General features: G+C 34.9%; 4 protein-coding genes and 3 non-coding genes across 9 annotated transcripts; 3 read left to right on the plus strand and 4 right to left on the minus strand.

Moving 5' to 3' along the window:
• The first annotated feature begins 4,404 nt into the window (after positions 1-4,404).
• Positions 4,405-4,870, plus strand: AT1G24068. The gene has a single exon (NR_143568.1). It is a non-coding gene; the product is annotated as an other RNA (non-coding RNA).
• A 194-nt stretch (positions 4,871-5,064) lies between these two features.
• CSLA10 (cellulose synthase-like A10) lies at positions 5,065-8,883 on the minus strand. Of its 2 annotated transcripts, NM_102254.3 has the most exons (10): positions 8,568-8,883; positions 8,130-8,468; positions 7,864-7,962; positions 7,528-7,780; positions 7,203-7,313; positions 6,978-7,114; positions 6,474-6,587; positions 5,847-6,046; positions 5,559-5,750; positions 5,065-5,483 (listed from the first exon to the last, which is right to left on the minus strand). In NM_102254.3, exons 1-10 carry the CDS (start codon positions 8,631-8,633, stop codon positions 5,336-5,338), a joined length of 1,659 nt encoding a protein of 552 aa, NP_173818.1. In that variant the 5' UTR covers positions 8,634-8,883; the 3' UTR covers positions 5,065-5,335. The 2 variants fall into 2 exon arrangements, with proteins under 2 accessions (NP_173818.1, NP_001320353.1); NM_001332636.1 differs by having other exon boundaries at positions 5,137-5,483; positions 5,847-6,587; positions 8,568-8,828.
• A 305-nt stretch (positions 8,884-9,188) lies between these two features.
• Positions 9,189-9,262, minus strand: AT1G24080. Its single transcript has one exon. It is a non-coding gene; the product is annotated as a tRNA-Val (tRNA).
• Positions 9,263-9,341: 79 nt separating this feature from the next.
• Positions 9,342-12,092, plus strand: AT1G24090 (RNase H family protein). Its single transcript, NM_001332637.1, has 11 exons — positions 9,342-9,455; positions 9,712-10,059; positions 10,150-10,308; positions 10,449-10,523; positions 10,635-10,715; positions 10,822-10,914; positions 10,989-11,132; positions 11,238-11,345; positions 11,470-11,521; positions 11,614-11,671; positions 11,783-12,092. Exons 2-10 carry the CDS (start codon positions 9,733-9,735, stop codon positions 11,634-11,636), a joined length of 1,062 nt encoding a protein of 353 aa, NP_001319072.1. The 5' UTR covers positions 9,342-9,455; positions 9,712-9,732; the 3' UTR covers positions 11,637-11,671; positions 11,783-12,092.
• Positions 12,093-12,123: 31 nt separating this feature from the next.
• AT1G24095 (Putative thiol-disulfide oxidoreductase DCC) lies at positions 12,124-13,828 on the plus strand. Of its 2 annotated transcripts, NM_001332638.1 has the most exons (4): positions 12,124-12,145; positions 12,279-12,505; positions 12,933-13,100; positions 13,378-13,828. In NM_001332638.1, the coding sequence occupies exons 2-4, from the start codon at positions 12,442-12,444 to the stop codon at positions 13,587-13,589; spliced, it is 444 nt and encodes a 147-aa protein (NP_001320729.1). In that variant the 5' UTR covers positions 12,124-12,145; positions 12,279-12,441; the 3' UTR covers positions 13,590-13,828. The 2 variants fall into 2 exon arrangements, with proteins under 2 accessions (NP_001320729.1, NP_001185076.1); NM_001198147.2 differs by having other exon boundaries at positions 12,124-12,505.
• Positions 13,829-14,002: 174 nt separating this feature from the next.
• U5.5 lies at positions 14,003-14,103 on the minus strand. Its single transcript, NR_138975.1, has one exon. It is a non-coding gene; the product is annotated as an other RNA (small nuclear RNA).
• Positions 14,104-14,232: 129 nt separating this feature from the next.
• On the minus strand, positions 14,233-15,986 carry UGT74B1 (UDP-glucosyl transferase 74B1). The gene is made up of 2 exons (NM_102256.3): positions 15,253-15,986; positions 14,233-15,171 (listed from the first exon to the last, which is right to left on the minus strand). Exons 1-2 carry the CDS (start codon positions 15,907-15,909, stop codon positions 14,446-14,448), a joined length of 1,383 nt encoding a protein of 460 aa, NP_173820.1. The 5' UTR covers positions 15,910-15,986; the 3' UTR covers positions 14,233-14,445.
• Positions 15,987-16,554: the final 568 nt, after the last annotated feature.

The raw sequence follows: 16,554 nt of genomic DNA on the forward strand, positions 1-16,554 counted from the left end.
TTTGTTTGGTCAAAGTTCAATCATGTTAAGAGGAAGATCTAGTGATAATAGCACTGCGAATTTAAAAGACACATAATCTACATTAACAATTTTTTTATAGTTAGATTGACTTATTCAATTCTTAGCTTACTTGCTACATAAGAAATTTCTACTAACAACGAACTATCGTTTTCACTTTTCGTAAGCTGTTTAATGCTATTTCAATTGATTTGTTTCATCAAGCGTCTTCCAATTTGTATTGGTTTAGTTAGTTGGGCATATAACAGAGAGCCAATGAGCCACATCGAAAAGGCTTAAGGTTTATTCAAATACTCGTTTGAGTATGTGTTAAACCTTCGTAGATCTTCCTTCAATTCCGATGAGACACTTTTCCTCTTAAAGTACACACTCTTGTTTTGAAAAATAAAATTCTCTAGTATAGTTAAAGGATAATAAACATGAACATATTCGATCAAAGCGGATGAAACATTACATATTTTATTTACTAACAACAACGACGATATGTAGAAGTTTTTGGAGGAAATCCTTCGGATAGTATGCACACACTTCTTTTATAAGACAAACTGACACAATATTTATCGCATTCTTGTGTCAAGAATTTCTTAGTACAGTCTCGTTCACAAGTGGGAGGCGAAGCTTGCACGTTGATTCCAGTTTCAACTATCAATCAGTAAACGGAAAATGTAAGATTTTTGTTTTTTGAGAATGATACAAAATTGTATATGTAATAAATGAATCTGTATTGAAAAAGAACTTATACCACAGAAAAGGTCAGAGGAAATGGCCAGCATAGCAACAATAATGAATTTAATCATCAATTTGGAGGAGCTCATTTTAACTAACCAAGGCAATTTGTATATTTTCAAGATAGAGATTAATTTACTTTGATTAAATATGAAACATATACTAACATTTTTGAAGTACATTTTAAGGAATCCAATTGGGTAGACCTTTTTTTTTAATTTTCGACCCAAAATTGAATCAGTCGGATCTTTCAATAATTACTTTCATTCCTACAAAAAAAACTAAACAAAATTAACTTTAAATAAACCAGTTTAAGAATATATCATTCTAACAAATGAATATTTGACAATCAAGTTGTTTTCTATTATAATGCTAACGATACTAATCATATTTGTTTCCTAAATAAAATATAGATAAATATTTTTGGAAACTAATTCATTATAACCTTAATTATTATAGATATTTAAAATTTAAAAACGTTTAAAGTATTTATAATATTTAAATTCTATATAAATTTTATAATATTAATAATATAGATGAACTCTATACAAATTATGTATATATATATATGTAATGGAAACCATTTGCAAACTTTTAAATTGACTTGAATTATATGTTTTTAAGGAAAAAAAATATTGAAAAGAAAAATGACAAAATGATGTTTAATTTTATTAAACGGGCTATATAATGGAACGGGTTTGGATCAATATTAAAATAGAACAATAAGCTACGGTTAAATTCTAAAATTACAATCAAAATATAATTATATAATCCTCAACATTAAACAAAATAAATACAATTTAAATTTCAAAATTTTAGGTACAAAAAAGTCGATCCGCGGTATACAAAAAAAACTATTATATACAACAAATACATCAGTTTATAAAAAACTCAAATAACAAAAAATCATTTTTTGATGATTGTATTTCCATAAATTGTTTTTTCAATTTAACTAATCTCATAATTTTTTCCATAAAAATCATTTAACTGAAAAGAAGAAGAAGAACATATGGTCATTTCAGAAGAAGCGAACCATGTACACAAAAGAAAACTATACAGTCATTTTGTCTCTTAAAAATCCGAATCATTTTTTTTACAACTCAATATAGAAGCATATGTTCATTTCATGTTCTGTTTAAGAGCTAAACTGTCTTTTACAACTCTATAAAGGCTTTTTATTATAGCATTTTCATATAAATGTCCATGAGATCTTTATCTAGGAGGGAAGACACCTACAATTGCCAAAACAAAAACTGTTTAAAATATTGTCAAATCATGATCAAAAGACTTGCCAAAAAAATTGTTTAAAAATATGGACACTTACCTCAATTTGATCTTGGAGAATCGACATCTTTTTGCACCGTACGTGCATCATGACCTTCATAAAACTATGTGCAATATTTGCATCTTTTTCATGCAAATCCAAACATTCACATTCATGATTCTTTTTTTCGTATTTTCTTGAGAGGAGTTTAACATTATAGCATTTTTACCTTAAGCATCTTAGGTGTGAGATATCTTTCTCTTCTTGGCTTCGGGAAATTTAATTCTCTTAGACTTGGTAATGTTGAATGAGAGGAGATCATCAACGGGAACTCTAGGAGTTCTCTTAGCCTTTGGAATCTCAAAGGAGAGAAAATCATGCACTGAAACGACATCTTCTTAAGCGGGAATAGTGAGAAGACCCTGAAACAACTCATACCTTTCGAAAATGTTGCTAAGATCCTTTAGAGGCTGTTGGTGTCCTTGGAGAATAAACACCATTTTTGCCATAGTATCGGCATCACATTCCCTACAAGTTTATTAGTAGAGTAATTAGGTCAATCATCACAAAATCAGAAGGAAAAAAAAGAAGGAAAGAATGAAAATTTAATTACTTAGGATCAAATATCGGTAAAAAGGCTTCATATTTTCCGGCTTCTCTATCAAAAGCTTTCTTCATTGATTGTAAGATTGCAGACGATCGTGTTTTGAGATCTTGAACTCTCTTAGACTTGGGAATTCAAAGGAGAGACGATCGTGTTTGCAAAAGGTCCATCTTTGTCCACATCCAACCATGGGCTAAAAAAACAAGATCAAAATCATTTGTTAATCTCATCAAATTAATTCTTCTATTATCCTTGGACAAACAAAATTCAATATGTTGTGTCTAGCCCATATCCTTCCTTAATGTTCAAAATTCTCCATAGAATATATTTTGTTCAAGATTTGTACTTAATTCATTATTTCTTTTGATGGTTTGATTTATTCAGTTAGAATATTCAACACTAATATACTACACAAATTTATACATTTGATATTTTAATTCTCTTAGATTTGGAGTCACACTTTATGTATTATGCCGTTAATATCATTAGTAGAAAACCATGATTTATATATAATTTCTTTATTTTTTAAACTCTTTCTTGTTGACAACACTATTTTAAGATTTTAAAAAGTGCCTTAATCTAATCGTCAATTAATCTTGATGCATGTAAAGGGATTATATTTGCTTAAATATATTTTTGGATAACTTAGAAACTCATAGCTTAACTTTATATATTATTATATCTCATAAACTCTCTTCTACTAACAAGCTACTTTTTTATCTAAGAAAATTTTCTAATCTAATTGTAAAATTATTTTAATTAAAAAGTCACTCCATGATTGGTGGCCAATCTATAGTAAAAGAAAATTTAGATAACTCATTATTAAGAAACATATGTATTGTTGAAAATCAAAATAAAAACCTAAATTCAAGAGATTTTTCGAGCAACTCGTCTCTCTCTCTCTTCGTGATCGTGTGTCTTGTCCTCCAAGGCTTCTTCTTTTTTCTCCAAAATTCGATAACAATTTCGTATTTTCTGGTTCACTGCATGGGAATGTTTTTCAGGCTTGTATTTAATTCCTTTTGTAGTTGCTGGCATAAGTTTGAATTGGATTTTTGACTACAATTTTGTATCTGCTACAAAATTTACCTGCTGATTATTAAATCCGAATGATGAAAGTTTGATCACCTTGAACCCTCAAATGTAAAACTAAACTCCAAAACGTATCCTCTGGCAAGCTTTTTATTGGTGAATGTTCTTCTTTCTTTTTTTTGTTGACTTTGGAAGAGCAAATTAATCGGTGTCGTAATATCTTCTGAGTTGCTATTAAATGCGATTTGTAAGTTTTTTATGCACTCTAGGTTCTATTTCTTGAAAGATCCTAAAGTGGTAATAGCTTTGAGATACTAGAGAGATTCAGTGATGATCAAAATTTATATGTTTTAATGAACAAAATTTCTCTTTCTAATTAAGGATACCAAAGGGTTTAGACCAAGTTCAGACCATGGCTGTAAGAAGAGTACCACCGCAGCTAACTATGGATGATTCTGTTTCATACCTCAATTCTGTGAAAATGACATTTCTTGATGAACCTACAAAATTTAAAGAATTTCTCAAGCTCTTGATTGATATTAAAGGTCCTTGGTATGAATCATCTTCCACTCCTGATCTACACAACTAACACACATGTGATTTTGATTATGATCATGTTACTAAAGTCTCTTTGTAAAATCAATATATTAGGGTCCACAACTAAAGCAAGCCCAAGCCCAAGCCCAATGTGATGTCCATGTAACTAGGGTTTTAGCAAGTTAGAAGATTCATATATAGTTATGTAATGAGAACTATGACTGTAACTTTGAGAGTTGGAAACAACTCTCCTCATTCATCTTATAAAATATCAAATCCAAGAATCAATTAGATCTTGGTGACAACCTAAAGCTTCTTCCTCTCTTTACATTCTTTGCACAATAAAGCTCTTCATGAGCTATTCAATTTCTCTTTCAATAAGCTCAATGAGCATCAATCTACTCTTGTCTTAGAAATGTCAACACAATAAAGATAGTAGCATTGCAAGGATGATTAAACTCATTAAAGCGCACCCGCAGCTGCTTCCTGGTCTTAATGTCTTCCTTCCAGAGGCTAACAAAGGATTATGCCAATCTCAAACCATAGGTTCCACAAGCGTATCCCCGGAGCTACTTAAGGTTAATGCGTCTGCATACCTGGCTTCTGTGGAAGAAGCATTTGATGATGACAAATTATTTTTTTCTCCAAACCAACTGAGGGATAAAACTAATGCACAACTTAACAGTTAAATATATATACCATTTTTCACATCGATTGTGGCTAAACCAGTACCCATTATCGATCTCAAATAAATTCATAATAACATGGTTATGCACTATTCTGAATGATGAACCCAAAAAAAAAAAATTTGATAGACTTGCTCTCCGATAGAATTTAACATCTTGTGTGCACTAGAGCTAAATTCAGGCTTCAATGCATAAAGTACAGAAGGTTATCTTAATTTATCAAAGCAGGGATAAGAAAACATTGTAGTACGGTGTATGCTTTGTGTACATGTTAGAATTTAAAAAACGATTATAACAATTAACACCATCTTATTCGATATTCAAGATATAAAACTAACGTAGCTAGACAAAACATCTAGAAATTATCAATCTAAATTTACACAATTAACTTGAGACTGAGTAATCAAAGCATGAACTAACTTGTTGAAGAGCTAGACACTAAAATTGAGGTCTAAATGTGATCGATATTTAAGTGCCGACAAAGCCAACTCCAGATATGAGAAAAGCAACCGCTTGCATGAAGAGATAGAGATATAACAATGTGTTCCCAAAGAAAAGTCCATAGCAAGCACAACACAAGATGTATATCCCCACCATTATCTCCTTGGAGTTTACTCTGCAACCAACCAAACTCTTTAGCAAACATTAGTGTAGATATATTATTTTTTAACTAGTTGATTAATTTAGTTACCTTTCAAGAAACATGTTACTAGGTTTTCCAATCCTAGGAAGTAGCTTAGTCTTAAGAGCATCTCCTAATTTCTCAGTGACAACCCATTCGTTCACTCTTTGTCTTTCGAGTATGCCGATGAAAGTTCCTTTTGTCCGGTGCATAGACATTACGTTTTCAAACAAGATCCAAAATATCACGAGGTAGAATGATCTAGGAAATGAGATAATCCATTGTAAATAACGATATACAATATACAATTAGGTGATATATTTATCGATCAAGATGAATTAGGAAGTAGTAACTAACCTTGGTGTCGCAATGACAATGCAGAGAGTGATCATAGAGGGAATGTAAAAAGTTGACCAAGCTGGAATGTTGACTTCGGGAAAGAAGACACTTGTAGGAAGAATAACACAGTAGAAAATAAAAGTGAAGCAGTGGACTATGATCTTCCGTAAGAAAAAGAAGCTGTAGACCAGATACAACTTCTTCCAAATCGTCACTCTCTGCTCATTAAGTCATTATTACATAGATTTGTAGATTAAGGTTAGATATCTACTCATGAATTAATTATTTGTTTTAGAGTAATCTTTTAATACGACTCGGTTTAACTAAACCCGAACCAAATAATACTAGATTGAACCAAACCGGTCTTCTAACCCATCAGATTACCAAATCAAATGCAACATTTTTTTTGTGTGTGTGCATCTTCTTAAAGCATAAAAGAAACAACAAAACAGAAGAAAAAATCAATCCCCATCGAAGTGACCAATCAAAACAAAAAATATTGTACGTCAGCCTCACATCACATGGCCTGTTTGTCTCTCCATATTAACAAGATGAACAAAAAACCAAAGTAGTTATTGGACGTGTGACAAAAAAAATTGTGGGCACGTTTTTGTCAAGATTAAATAAGTAGATTGAGAAAAGGACCTTATTGCGAATAATCTCCATAATCATTTTCCTGAAGAGATTAGCTGGACCACAAGACCATCGATGTTGCTGGAATCTAAAGGCCTTAAACTTGCTTGGTAACTCGCTTTTCACCTACAAACTCAGTGTTCATATACATAATGTAATGATTATAATTTAGTAATTATTATTTTATAGCAATGCATCACTATATATATATATAGAATTATAGATATCATTGCACATCAAGACAAGAGTGCCACACTAGTCAGAAACTATGTCCATAACCAAATTCTATAAAATCTACCACAATAACTATAGTTCAAAAGGGGAGTTTCTATGTGACTTTAATAAAGTTATAGTTTCAAAAGTGGAAGCATACAAAAAAAAAGTGGGAGTGTCTATGTAAAGAAAGCACTAGTAAATGTTGGATATTAAATCCACATGGGAACAGTTACATAATGTACGAAAGATGCAATGAGGGCTTATTTACAGCAATTAATAGGTAGGGATAAAATCAAGTACCGTGAGGTCATTGAGAAAGACAAATTTCCAGCCGAGAAGACCAGCACGAACGGCCAAGTCCATGTCCTCTACAGTAGTCCGGTCATGCCATCCTCCAGCTTCTTCCATCGCGGCCATTCTCCATACACCCGCAGTTCCTGAAAGAGATATACCAAAACCATATTTATAAAATAAGTACCTAAAATTTATCAAAAATTCAAAACATGTAATGATAACCAAATACACCATTGAAGCTAAAGAAGGCATGTCTAGTGGATCCAGATTCTTGCTCTGCCATAAAGTGGTAGTTGAGGGACATCTCTTGCATCCTCGTCATCAAGCACTTGTTTGCGTTCACTGCAATGAACCCCACACACACATACAATCACTCAGTTTGAAAATAAACTTTGTTAGGATCCTTAATTATGTACATAGCATTGTTACGAAAGATATAAGTTCAGTTTATCACAACCTAGATATGGAGTAAAAATTTACAAATATTGATAGTCTCATATAAGTTAATAGTTGTAAATGTTTAGGTACGTAAAATTGTCTACCATAATGTACGTACTGAATCTCCATCGGGCTTGAACCAGAGCGACCTCGGGGTTATGAACGAGGAAGGGGACAGAGTGTTGGAGGTAATCAGGCTCCGGTTGGAAGTCTGCGTCGAAGATGACGACATAATTGCATAGCTTCACGTAGTTGTGCTTCATGCCTTCTTTAAGAGCTCCGGCTTTGTAGCCATTTCTGTTGTCTCTCCTCTCACACTTTATATTTACACCTTTGCTTTCCCATTTTGCACACTCTGTGTTCACCAGCTCCTGAAACTCAATCCTCCTCACATTAAATATCTTACAATACATTATATGTGTTCAAATAAATCAACAAACTTGGTCGGCAAGACCTTGATGGTTTGATCAGTGGAATCATCTAAAACTTGAACAATTAGGCGGTCCAATGGCCATATTAGTCTACATGCAGCACCTATAGATAATTGAAGGACCTGCAAGTTAAGAACATGTTAATATGTTATGAATCTCACATCTATAAAATGTTCCAATGTAATGTGGTTTATAAGAAACTTAAATCGTTATATTTATTGTCGATTAGTTTTGAAATAAACTTTATGATTCGTCCATACTATAATTTATAAAATACATGTAGATATACCTCTTTTTCGTTGTACATTGGAATTTGGACAAGGACCATGGGGTAGGTTTCATGTCCAAGCTCAATGTCCTCTTGCATCGCCTCCCATCTATAAACTTTTTCGGGTTTTCGCTCAAACACCTTGACGTAGAGTACTACAAGGTTCATGTATATACCCTCTATGAAAACTAAGAGGGAGATTATCAAACAAAAAGCCACCAAACACTTGAATAAGGGAACTATAAATAAGCTCCTAAATTCTCGTGTCCATGTCGTGTCGAAGCTTATCCTCGCACCATTTATGGATGTTTCAAGCTTCTTGAGAGCTTCAGCTGCATCCTCAGAACTCCCTCGATGGAACTTCTCATGCATAAATAAATAGACAAAATTAGAAATTATCCGTAAAGCAGAGAAACAGAGCGAGTGATAGAGAAAGAAAGATATGCTGGTGTTAATTACCATTAGAGAGAGGAAGGCAAGACATGAATCTTGTAAGAAGATGAGTGACTTCAGAAACGTAGTCATTTTCTTTTTGTCTAGTTTAAGCTCATCAGTGACTAACTTCAAGAGAGACTCTGATTGAATGGTGCATTTGCATCTTTAAGCTAGCACATTGATTTATTTTGTTTTTTGTTTTTTTTTAGTTGAGACCTTTTGTTGGTTTTCTTTAGTTTGGTTGGTTCTCGACTTGTCGTTAATAGTGTAGTGTACGTTGCTGATTGTTTGGAGAAGATGCTGATGACTCACGAGCAGTATATCACAACTTTAAACCAACCACACAAAAGAGAAAAAGAACCCAAAAAAAAAGTGTTTTCATTTTTCAAATCATTGTCAAAAAAGAACAAAAAAGTTTTGTTAACTCCTCTCACTATATTTTTCATCCGTAATTATCACGTGATGAATTTTGCAATTGTACTGGTTTTTGTCAACGTCGACAATGATAACAACAATGACCATGGATTTTAGATACTAAAAACGTACGTGTCTCATGCATTTGCATTTTTATTGGGTCAATATTTTAGGTCCATTAAAAGCCCATTTTGATTATTATAAAAAATATAAGATAAAAAACGAAAGATATGGCTTCGCCCGGGTTCGAACCGGAGACCTTCAGTGTGTTAGACTGACGTGATAACCAACTACACCACGAAACCTTGTCTGAACATAGATAACATTACAAAATACTTAAACCTAAATTAGAAATTGATAGTACTTCAAAACTCCCATTGACCCTAACTTTTGAGGATTGAGACCAAAACCCAGCTTAAACCCACCGAGTGGGTTCGTCTTCCTTCTTCACCGGCAAGTTCTCACAAATTAATCGAGAGATTCACGTCTCTGTGCTTCGTAAGATTTTAATTTGACTCTACTAATCAGTTTTTTACTCATTTTCATCAGTCCTCTGGTTTTCATTTTCTGTTTTGTTTCGCCGTCGAGAAATTTCACTTTATCCGCTTCAATCATAGATACCCAGATTACGAATTCTGCGAAAGTGTTAAACTTTTCAACTTTGATTTCATGTTTGTAATTTGACATTTGTTCTTGAATCTCTGAAGCTTATCTAAAGTTGTGCGTGTGTTTTTTTTTGTGTGATAAATCTCAGTGTGTGGTGACTTACATTGTAATGAACTGTCTGTCTCATGCGCGTTCATACATTGCCTTGGGACTGCTTAAGAGATCAAGCTATGTCAGTTCTATTCCGTGGAATGAATGTTTCTTCTATATGCCTTCAAAATCATGTTTAAAGCCTGTAGCTGTGAGTAGTGTGTTTGGAATCTGTAGTGTTCATTCTTATTCCTCAAGATCAAAGGCTGTTAAATCAAAGATGTTATCATCAACCGTTGTTTCGGCTGTGGATAAAGAAAAGGACGCCTTTTTCGTTGTTCGGAAGGGTGATGTTATTGGAATTTATAAGGATTTGAGTGATTGTCAGGCTCAAGTTGGATCTTCGGTAATTATGTTTTGGCCTTAAGAGTCTGTTGTGTATAATAGATACTCTCTTTATGATGGGAATATAAGAGCTTTCTTAATAATGGTGTAGGTGTTTGATCTTCCGGTTAGTGTTTATAAGGGATACTCTTTGCCTAAAGACACTGAGGAATATCTCTCTTCTGTTGGGTTGAAGAAACCACTATATAGTTTAAGAGCTTCAGATTTGAAAGATGATATGTTTGGTGCTCTTACACCATGTCTTTTCCAGGTAAGATCATAAAATGGCCTTCACTGTATTTCTCTTCTCTCCTATGATGCATTCTTGGAGAATATCTGCATCTGCCATGATTTGTGATGTGGGATTTTAAACTGAAATAGTAACTATCTCTCTTTAAATTTCTTCACTAGGAGCCAGCTCCTTGTACAGTCAAAGTATCTGAAGATGAGACTACCTCAGAGACGAAGTCAAAAGATGACAAAAAAGTAAGCTATAAGAACAAGTTTCTTTGGAATCTTATTGAGTTGCTTAGCTGAATTTTAATGATTATGAGACAAAGCGATTAAGCTCGTTGCTTAAGTATTCATTTTTCGCAGGATCAACTTCCTTCAGCTTCTATATCTTATGATCCTTTGGAAAAGCTTTCAAAGGTGGAGCCATCTGCTTATATATCAGACGTGAGTTGTGATTATGTTTGTATATACCGTTACTCATGTTTCAATGGACTGGATGCAAAATTTTGTGCTCAAGTTGGTCTGTTTCTCTTATCTCCTCATGTGTTAGGAAACTTGCTTTATCGAGTTTGACGGTGCATCAAAGGGAAATCCCGGTCTCTCCGGCGCAGCAGCGGTACTGAAAACTGAGGACGGGAGCTTGGTATGTATCCTTTTGAATCACTGTTACTAATTAAAGAATGCAGTGATGTATCTAAGTATCAATTTTCAACATAGATTTGTAGAGTGCGTCAAGGTTTGGGAATTGCCACAAACAATGCAGCAGAATACCATGCGTTAATCCTAGGATTGAAGTATGCTATTGAGAAAGGTTACAAGAATATTAAAGTGAAAGGTGACTCCAAGCTGGTCTGTATGCAGGTTCGTCAATTAAAACGTTATATATTTTTGTGCAACTAGGTAAGTTTAATGAATCATATACGCTTTTATCTTCTCACTTTCTCAACACTTTCTGAGAAACAACAGATTAAAGGTCAATGGAAGGTAAACCATGAGGTACTCGCAAAGCTCCACAAGGAAGCAAAACTACTTTGCAACAAATGTGTCTCTTTTGAGATCAGTCATGTACTAAGGGTATGTCTATGTGTGTCTCTCTCTGTGTAAATGAATGATATCACATATTTCTCGTCTCATGCTTGTGAGTTGTGAGAAAGATACTAATGCAAGTTTCTGCCATTATTGGCATTTTTCTTTGTAGAATTTAAATGCTGATGCGGATGAGCAGGCAAACTTGGCTGTCCGTCTTCCCGGTTAGACAACCTAGTCTCCTCTTTTCTCTGCATTTGACAATGTCGGATCAAAATAATACAGAAAACTAACCAACTCTGTGCTGCCTTTACAGAAGGAGAAGTTGAGGTGGCGTGAAGGCTAATTATCGATGAACTAATATAAAGATCCGGGTTTGTTGTTCCTCACCACATACAGATCTAAATAGCCTGAGCCCTGAACAAATGTACTCATGTTCGTTAGGAAAAAAAACATCTTGGATTAAAATCTCTGTTTTCTTGCAGAGTTACACACTAGCGACTAGCCACTAGAAACTGGTGAAGAACCAGAATGAGCACAGAGAATTCTCTGTCAGATCTCACAGAGAACAGCAGAAACTGACTCATCATTTGTCTTCTCTTTACTTCAGATGATATTTTGCCGGCGTTCTAACGTTTTATTTTGCTTTGCTCTTACACTAGAACAGTTATATTGAAAAATTCTTTTGTACCATTAGGAAGTGAATAACATGCGCTTCCGTCAGCGCGTGAAATTTTATATCGAAACAGTCGTGGGCTTTGATTTCTGTCAATTAGGCCCAATAGATGATAAAATGAGCCCATTATCATTTGCATTGAACCTTTCGCCGGACTTGGAGCTCAAGCAAAGTACAGTTCTTCGTTGAAAGTCTCTCGTCTCTTTTCCCCAGAAAAAAAAAGCAATTGATACTTCTTTTTTTAAACAAAATGCGAAGAAGATTTCTAGAATGTTGACGAGAGCGCTTCGGATTTTGAAACCCAGGTTATTTCTGGGAAGTTTGCTACAGCGTCGATCGGTTTGTTTCTCAGCTCCGTCGCCGGCGTTTTCTACCGGAGCTATTTCCCGTACGACGGCTGAGATTGACGCCGATGAAGTTACTGCGTGCTTGGATCCAGCTGAATCGGTGACTAAGATTCCGGTGATAATGCCTGGTAACCTTCAGCCACGTGTCGTCGTGTACGACGGAGTCTGTCATCTTTGCCATGGAGGTACAATGCTTTTCTATTTCTCTCTTTAGCTTAGAACAACTCCGTTTTCAAAAGGATCCTTTAGTGGTTTATTGATCGATTCTGTCTATTGATCTGGCTATGTATGATGAAATGATTTGGTTCTAGTCGATTCTTAGTCTTGTTCAGCGAAATTTGGGGATGTTTGCGATTCAATTGAAATGATTGTTATTTCTAGTTCTGGAAGAAGAAGAAGATTATGCAGTTTTTGTAATTCGTTGTTCTTGTCACATTGATTTGACTTGAAGTCATGAACCAGAGATTGTGGAAGAGAAAATGTGGGAATTGCTTTTCGTAATTGTCCTTTGTTGGAGTCATTGTGCTAGAGAATTTGAGGTCTTCTAAGAAGGATTGTGTTTCTAGGTTGAATTGTTGTTAATTTGTATCTGAGTAATTGTGTTCAATGTAGGTGTGAAGTGGATAATCAAAGCTGATAAGTACAGAAAGATAAAGTTCTGTTGTCTTCAGTCTAAAGCAGCTGAGCCTTATCTAGAAGTGAGTGGTGTCACTAGAGAGGATGTTCAGAAACGATTTCTCTTCATTGAAGGTCTCGGCTTTTACCATCAGGCATCAACCGGTATGTACATCTTCTTTTTACAAAAATGCTTTCAAGTTTCACAGTTAAGAGTTTGGTAAGATTTAGCTGAAAACATCTGCTGCACTGAGAAGTAAGTATTTTAAGTTATTGATGAGTCTGCCTAGTTTAAGTATGCCCCACTGGTTAGTTATGGTAGATGGATTCCAAATGATATCAGTTTTAACTTTAAGCTAGAGTTAAGTATAACTAAGTATGTAGTTGTTTCGTAATTAACATGTTATTATACCTTCTGATTCTGCATCTTTTGACTCTGCAGCTGCACTCAGAGTGGTATCATACTTACCTCTGCCTTATTCCGCATTGAACGCGTTCTCCATAGTTCCCACTCCTCTGAGAGACTCGGTGTATGACTATGTGGCGAAGAATCGCTATGACTGGTTTGGAAAAGCTGAGGATTGCTTGGTTCTGAATGACAAAGAGCTGTTGGAGAGGTTTATAGACCGAGATGAACTCATTAATCGAAGCTAATGACGACCCTTTGAACAATTTGGAGTTTGAATATAGAGATCTAAAGGGATATAACTAGAGGAAATTGTCCAAGTATCAAAGCTTATTAGGTTTGTGTTAGGTTTCTGAACACTAATCACAAGGGGCTTAACAACCTTCCAAAGCTAAATCAGCATAATCTTCTTTGCTACTTCTATAATTACTTCAGACAAAGCAGTAAGTTTTTGGCACGAAAAAATAATTCCAAATTGATTATTTCATAAGATTCTCTCTCAATATAAAAAGATAATTAATGTTTGAATTTTGCTAAATAAAAGCGAGGTGATTTGGAGTAAAAATTTGAGGATTCAATTAACTTTCATACAGGCGAAAGAGATATCTCTCATTATCGAGTGACAAAAAAAGTTAAGACTAGTAAATTGTTGAGTCTACCCGAAGGCAGATCCCTCCAAAAATAGGCGTATGCCACTTAGCGTGGAGAGCACACGGTATTCTTTAGTAAAAGGCGAAAGAATAGTTCGCTTTGTGCTCACTACATGGCTGCGTGAATTTAATCAAGGAGATTGAAGTCTATTTATATTGAAGTCTCCACTATCAAATGCTCTCAGTCTTCCGATGTGGGACACTTGAAGTTGAAGTTCCTTCTTTAAAGGCTTTATCATTTCGGCCCTTTTGGGTATTTAAGGCCCAACATTTACTAGTTTGAAATCAACCTTTTTTCGTTTTCTTTTCCTTTGGTATACATCTTCCAACATAAATTTACTTGTTCACAATCACAATTGGTTTATTATTGAATCACAGTCATCGTGGTACAATGCTCTTATACAACATCAACAAACACTTACATTTCATGATTTACAAAGTTGAATCAATAATGTTACTTCCCTAAACTCTCTATAAACTCGTTAATGCTTCGATCAGAGCTTCCTCCTTCACTCATTGCCTTCACAGCCAAATCTTTCCACTTCTTCGAACTCTCTCTAATCTTCACACTACTCTCTCCTTCCATCACTCCTTTCAAACACCTCACCAATTCTTCACTCTTCACGATTACTTCCCCAGCTTCCTCTTTCGCTCTATACCCAACTTTCCAAACTTCCTCCACAAACTTAGCATCATTCATCTGATCACTCCACTGAGGCACACCAACCATCGGAACTCCCAAACTCAACCCTTCCAACGTAGAGTTCCAACCACAATGAGTCAAAAAGCAACCTATCGATTCATGAGCTAAAACCTCAAGCTGGTTACACCAAGAAACCAACAAGGCTCTATCTTTAGTCGATTCCACAAACCCTTCAGGCAATTTCGCTATATGAGCTTCTTTAATCACCCACAAGAAGTTCAAATCCGATTCTTGTAGCGCAATAGCTACCTCTGCAAGTTGCTTCTCAAAGAGAATCCCAAACGAACCAAACGAAACAAATGCTACTGACTGAGCCTGCTTAGTCTCAAGCCACTCCATACACTCCTTCGATATCGGTTTCAACAGACTCGCACCATAGTCTTTATCATCTTCCATCCGATCATCAAGATAAGCCGATGGAATCATCGGTCCGATCAACGTCGCCTTCATTGCATCAGACTCACCATTTTCACAATCCTAATCAAAACAACAGTTCTAATTTCAATTCAACAATGTAACATAAAGTTTCAAACTTTATAGTAGAATCAAAACTCTTACTTGTGTTTCTTCTAACCCTTCAAAGCCATTAACGAATAACCAATCAGCATTTTCATGGTTAGGAAACTGATTCAGAAGAACTCTGCCATGCTCAGGATGAGTCAACCAATGACGTCCCACAAACGAAGGTAACTCATCGTAGCTCAAAGACGGTAAGCCACGGATACGAAACGGCGCCGAATTAGGATCAGCGGGAAGAGGAAAGTCACCGTTAGAGAATTTACGCAACACAGAACAAACAGTGAGATTATTAGTGAAGAAAGAAGCAGCTGAAAGTTCCATAGATCTAGCAACTTCAAGTCCCCAAGGAAGAAACGAATCGTAGATTAAGCAATCGATTGGTGAATCTGTGGATTTGAATTTCTCGATTAGGAGAGTTAGGGTTTCGGATCCGTTGAGCTTGAAGGATTCTGAGTAAGTATCGACGCTGAAACCGGGGATACCTATGGGGATGAAATCGAATCCATCGGAGATTGGTTCGACGGAGAGTGATGGTGTTGTGATTGAGGAGGCGGTGTAGGTAGTGGTGGCGATTGTGACTTTGACGTTTTTGGAGACTAGACGTTTAGCGAATTGAACCATTGGGTTTAGGTGGCCTTGAACTGGGTATGGTAAGATTACGACGTGGCCTTTCACTTTGGGAGTTGTTTCCGCCATTGTTTTAGCTCAACGAAGCAGAGCTTTGGGTTGATTTTTTTTTTTTTTTCAATTGAAGATGATAAAGTGTTGAAGACATTTGTTATTTGATTTTGGTTTATTATATAGTCAGATCTATTATGTCGCGTTGTTCACGTTTTGCGTTGGTGGCACCAACCTCAATGTTGTTGGATAGTATTATTCTCTTTTTAGAAGTTTTCTCAATTGAAAAAAGTGTAACTAAAATACTAAAAAAACAATGAAATAACAGAACATAATAATGATATAAAAATTAGTAAAGAACAATGGAATGTAGTATATCAGCACGAAATTATGAAAATTTTGAATTATTGTGAAATAACTATAACCAATTTATAGGAAAGTGATGTAAAAATAAATAACTAGTTTTTAGGTTTTTGTTTAGAGATTATGTCGAAATAATTGTGATTTGTAGTATATGAAAGATTGGAAAGTCACACCTCTTTGACGTTAGTAAATACAGTGAGTGTGTGTGGCAAATCGATTAAACAAAATTTATACATATGACATTTTTGTTAGGAGCAACATTTTGATTATTTTTATCTCCTAGTGTTTCTAATAATTGTGGAGACCAAAAAAGGGTTTTACAATTTGGTAAAATATCGTTTTCTGTTTCTCCTAAAAACT

Source organism: Arabidopsis thaliana (assembly GCF_000001735.4).
Source record: "Arabidopsis thaliana chromosome 1 sequence".
In the NCBI taxonomy this organism is placed as follows: domain Eukaryota; kingdom Viridiplantae; phylum Streptophyta; class Magnoliopsida; order Brassicales; family Brassicaceae; genus Arabidopsis; species Arabidopsis thaliana.

Coding starts and splice junctions, on each gene's coding strand:
- CSLA10 (NM_102254.3), bottom strand. CDS start 8,633: ATGACTACGTTTCTGAAGTCACTCATCTTCTTACAAGATTCATGTCTT. Junction 8,469..8,567: donor TTGCCTTCCTCTCTCTAATG/GTAATTAACACC, acceptor ATGCATGAGAAG/TTCCATCGAGGGAGTTCTGA. Junction 5,751..5,846: donor ATTGTCATTGCGACACCAAG/GTTAGTTACTAC, acceptor CTCATTTCCTAG/ATCATTCTACCTCGTGATAT.
- AT1G24090 (NM_001332637.1), top strand. CDS start 9,733: ATGAACTGTCTGTCTCATGCGCGTTCATACATTGCCTTGGGACTGCTT. Junction 10,060..10,149: donor AGGCTCAAGTTGGATCTTCG/GTAATTATGTTT, acceptor ATAATGGTGTAG/GTGTTTGATCTTCCGGTTAG. Junction 10,915..10,988: donor AAACTGAGGACGGGAGCTTG/GTATGTATCCTT, acceptor TTTTCAACATAG/ATTTGTAGAGTGCGTCAAGG.
- AT1G24095 (NM_001198147.2), top strand. CDS start 12,244: ATGTTGACGAGAGCGCTTCGGATTTTGAAACCCAGGTTATTTCTGGGA. Junction 12,506..12,932: donor CTGTCATCTTTGCCATGGAG/GTACAATGCTTT, acceptor TGTTCAATGTAG/GTGTGAAGTGGATAATCAAA. Junction 13,101..13,377: donor TTACCATCAGGCATCAACCG/GTATGTACATCT, acceptor TTGACTCTGCAG/CTGCACTCAGAGTGGTATCA.
- UGT74B1 (NM_102256.3), bottom strand. CDS start 15,909: ATGGCGGAAACAACTCCCAAAGTGAAAGGCCACGTCGTAATCTTACCA. Junction 15,172..15,252: donor AAGGGTTAGAAGAAACACAA/GTAAGAGTTTTG, acceptor TGTTTTGATTAG/GATTGTGAAAATGGTGAGTC.